General features: G+C 54.1%; 1 protein-coding gene across 1 annotated transcript; it reads right to left on the bottom strand.

Moving 5' to 3' along the window:
- Window positions 1-378: 378 nt before the first annotated feature.
- LOC101759870 (LOB domain-containing protein 37) lies at window positions 379-1,606 on the bottom strand. The gene is made up of 2 exons (XM_004983881.3): window positions 1,308-1,606; window positions 379-1,221 (listed from the first exon to the last, which is right to left on the bottom strand). The coding sequence occupies exons 1-2, from the start codon at window positions 1,489-1,491 to the stop codon at window positions 764-766; spliced, it is 642 nt and encodes a 213-aa protein (XP_004983938.1). The 5' UTR covers window positions 1,492-1,606; the 3' UTR covers window positions 379-763.
- Between the last annotated feature and the right edge of the window lie 2,599 nt (window positions 1,607-4,205).

Genomic DNA, 4,205 nt, shown 5'->3' with positions numbered 1-4,205 from the left:
CGTGGGACGTGCCCGCTTTTGTCTCTGTACGTGCGGTACAAAACCCGGATGGACTTTGGGGCATCCGTGTCGGCCACTGGCCACTGCTCCGCATCTCCTCCTTTCTCTCTCCTCGTCAGCGCGCGCCCGCGCCCCGCCGCGCTGCGTTGATCCCTCGTCAACTCCGTACCCCCAAGACGCGGTGCCCTGCTTCCTCCAAAGCCTTGGCGCAAACGCATCCGAGACACGGGCAGTGGTCGTCACGGCGTCGCGATCCGTTCGGTGCACAGCACGTCAGCGTTGGCTGGCGAGAGGGGCCTCGCGTAACGTGATCCATCGATCACCAATTATCAGGTCAATCGCAATAGGAATCGCAATTATCAAATTAGACAAGTTGGAGAGCACAGAAAATGGAGCTCAGCTTAGTAGTGCTATTTATTTATATAATATATTTGTTCTTAATAAGGAAAAAGAAAAGGGAAAATTGTTACTCGGGTGGGGTGGCCACCGGCGCTCTCATCTCGCCCACGCAAACGGGGCGTCCAGGCCGGGCCTCTATCTTCTTTTTCTACTACACAACAAAATCAAAGGCCGTGCTAATTTTCAAAAGAAAAAAAATCAAAGGCCGCGCAGAAACGAAGGAAAAATGGCCTCGCCGCCGGCGACAAGAGAAAAGAACTAAGTACTTCGCCGCCGGGATTGTCCGTCCTGGTAGCACACGGTGGTCAGGGAACCCACGCACGCGCGCACGCGTGGATTAGGATTAGCTGCGGCCTCGTCAGGCTTAGGGAAAAAGGTTGAGCAGCACCGGCTCCCTGTCGCCGCCGGTCGTGGTGGTGGTCACGGACTCGTCCGAGCTCATGGACGGCGTGCCCGGCCGCAGGAGCGGGGCCCTCCGCTCCCCCGGCGCCGGCGGGGACCCGGGGCTCAGGCACAGCCCGAGGTCGCAGGGCGCCTCCGCGGCGGGCGGCGCGTCGTTGGCGGCCTTCCGCACCCGCTTCGCCGTGGAGAAGGTGGACCATCCGCCGGCGCGCTTGGCTGCGCAGGCCGGGCCGTAGAGGTCGCCGCTCCCGGCGGTGCCCCTGCCGAGCTCCGGCAGCGGGCCGATGGCGCCGCCACGCAGCACGGTGTCGACGGCGGCCTGGCAGAGGTGCCAGTTCCCCGTCCCCAGCAGCCCCACCGCGCCGTGGACCGGGTTGATGGTACGCCCCGCCGCCTCGTACAGCAGCGACTGGAACAGCGCTGCGAGGGTCACAGGGATGATCAGCTTTGCATATCATGAACAGGCAGGCATATGCAGGTAGGAAGCGAAGGTAGCTGATGCATACCAGGCCGCTGCGCGTCGGGGACGGCGGAGATGAAGGAGAGGAGCCCCGCGCGGCCGAAGAACTTGGCGACGAAGACGGTGGCGTGGCCCTGCGCGTCGGCGGCGTCGATCCACTGGAGGCAGGGGCGCAGCACGCAGCCCTCGCTGCAGCCCTTGCGCAGCACCCGGCACCCGTTGCAGCTCATGCCCACCTCCTACAACCCAAGCAGGCTACCAGCTCATACAACAACTGCCCCTACAGTCTACAGAGATAGCTAAAGCCTACTGCAAAACCGGAACGAAGAGAACGGCCGGCCCGCAGCCGGGGAGGGAGATATATAGCTGCAGCGCGGAGCCCTGGACGCAGGAGGGAAGGAACCATGGTTGGTTAGGTAACCAGGCTTGGACCAGGGTCAGACGTGTGGTGCGGTGACCGGGAGGTGAGGGTGTGTGCCGGGCGAGGAAGTTCCAAGGTCCTGGGGTGCGCGGGGGCGGCTCCGTGTCTCCGCGGCCGGTCGGGCACCCCGCGGGCCGTCGGATCCGATCCCCCTGGGGTGGTGGTGGTGGCCTGGTTGGTGCGGTTTGCCGCTTCTGCCCCCCAGCCCGACGGCGACGCGCTCCGCTTCCGGTGTTTAGGAAATTTCGCACCATCTTTACTTTACTACTACCGTTGTTGTTTATCATCATCCCAGGAGATGGCACGGCTGTCCTAGTAGCGCTCGACACATGTCAACGAGCTGGAACCTTTGCTTCTTCCTCTTTGTTGCGAATGGAAAGCTGTAACGTGTGGTGCGATCTTATCTGCCCGCATGGTAATTATCATTCCTGCGGCACTATCTAAAGGGAAAATTGGACGTGCCTCCTTAGCTGCTTGCACGCACGCACGCACCGTCTCTGTTTTCGTTTTTACTAGCACGCCCTGCCTGCTTCTTGTTCCGTCATCCAAACAAGCTGTGCTTGGTCTGGCTCAGTGTTATCGAGAATTAGCTCGGCGACTAAGAATCCAAGCCGCGGGGATTGGCCATCGCAACAAGCTGCACTTGTTGGATATAATTGCGTGAGCCTGAACAGGATAGTGAAGGAAATAGTAACATAACTGCACTTCCATTGTTGCATAGTTTGTTTTTCCATGCTTTCCTAAAAAGAGATCATGAACTTGTACCTTTTTTTAAGCTTAAACGTAACGTGGATTCAAGTTATGCCGCAAACAGCCCAAAGTCTGCAGCTTTTGTTCTTCCAAAGCTCCATACAGATGAAATGATGTGCCCCACCCACAAGCTCAAAGGGAAGTTGGACCAATCAAGCAAGCCCAACAAATAGTCTCAGCCCGGCTCCCGGATGCATTGCATGTAGATTCTAGCAGGTACCCAAAGCGAAGCCTCCTCCAACTTTTGTGGCTTTCTTTTACACGTCCCCAGCCACAAATCTACGCCCTCTTGGGTCTTGGCCCCCACGGCGGTGGTTGTATCTTCACGTAAACCCTCCCCCGCCCGACCCGATCGATTTTCCGAGAATTTTTAAGGCCCGCAGCTTTTGGCCTTTGGGAATATTTTGAGCCACAGCCGCAACTTGCAAAGGCATCCCGCCCCTCCTTTTTCGCCGCATATCTCCCTGTGCGCTGCAGTTTGCGCCTCTGGACCCCTGGCTCTCTGTTCCTGGTACGATGCTGCGTTCCGCCTGGAGGCAACCAGCCGCCGCGGATGTGACGGCGATCTTCTCAATTGGTGGTGCGGTGCGCGCACTGACGTTTAGCAGCGTCCGGCCGGCAAATCTTTATCTCGATTAGATTAATCCATCCTTACGAGCATTTAGGATACGAATAAATCCGTTTCTTGTCCCTTGACTTTTCTATATGTCTAATTTTGGCCATGAACTTTAATACTGGGGTGCCTCAACTTTCAATATTGTTTAATTTTGATCCTTCAACCCTTCCTCTGTGTGTGTTTCGAGTGACGTGGCGCCGAATTTTCCTCTTGTTTCTCCCCATCTAGTCTATGACATGCTCGAGGCCCAACTTTCACTATCTCTCTTCTTATGGCCAAGATGGCAAAAAAAAAAAACCCTCCCGTCAACTTAGAGGTAAAACCACTACCATGTCACATGAAAACCATTGAATAACAAGCTTTGGGGTTCATGTGCTTGATTTAGATGGTATTAGAGTTGAGGGTCAAAATTAGACAAATAGAAAAGTTAAAGTGCTGGATGAGCTTTATTTGAATTCGTTTTGAGTGGAAGCAGTGATATGTGGAAGAGCTATACCTATTATAAACTTCGGAGCAACATCACCATATGTACGGCAAGTTTTGGATGGTGTGGTTAGATCATTTTACTTTGGTGAAAGTCTAAAAAGCTTCATTATTGAGTTTTGGAGCTACACTTCATTAATTATCAACTCGCTTCATTATTCTCTTGTTTTTATTCTGGACGGAGATTTTTCAACGATTAAAGCCTAAGCTCGTCCGGCTAATACTAGGGAGGATCGGGGCTTCTTTCTTTTCCCCCAAGAAAGTGGGTCAAATCTAGGGAAAATCCTATGCACATCATTTTCTATGTAGGTTTTGTGAGCCATATACTACATAGCTAGGCCACCATATGCTGGCGTGGACCTGAAAAGTTCCATTATTTGCGTCCATCCATCAGAGACTTTTGTACGAGAGCAAAAGCAAATAGCGACCCTTGGCCAAAAATAACCTGTGTTACTCCAACTCCAAGTCTGGAAACACAGTGGGCTTGTCTGCATGCTTTCAGTATGTCGTACAACAGGGGGGGAGTAAAACTGTAAAAGTAAACCATACTACACGAATTTGGTACGTGGAGTCAATATCCGAATTACGCTAGGTCGATAAGATAATCGAATTAGGCATCATTGCGACGGCATCGAGCAGCTCGTTTTGGATCGAGACCGTTTCTCTCACGGCTT

This window comes from Setaria italica, chromosome IX (genome assembly GCF_000263155.2).
Source record: "Setaria italica strain Yugu1 chromosome IX, Setaria_italica_v2.0, whole genome shotgun sequence".
NCBI classification, from domain to species: Eukaryota; Viridiplantae; Streptophyta; class Magnoliopsida; order Poales; family Poaceae; genus Setaria; species Setaria italica.
This window is presented reverse-complemented; position numbering and strand designations above follow the sequence as displayed.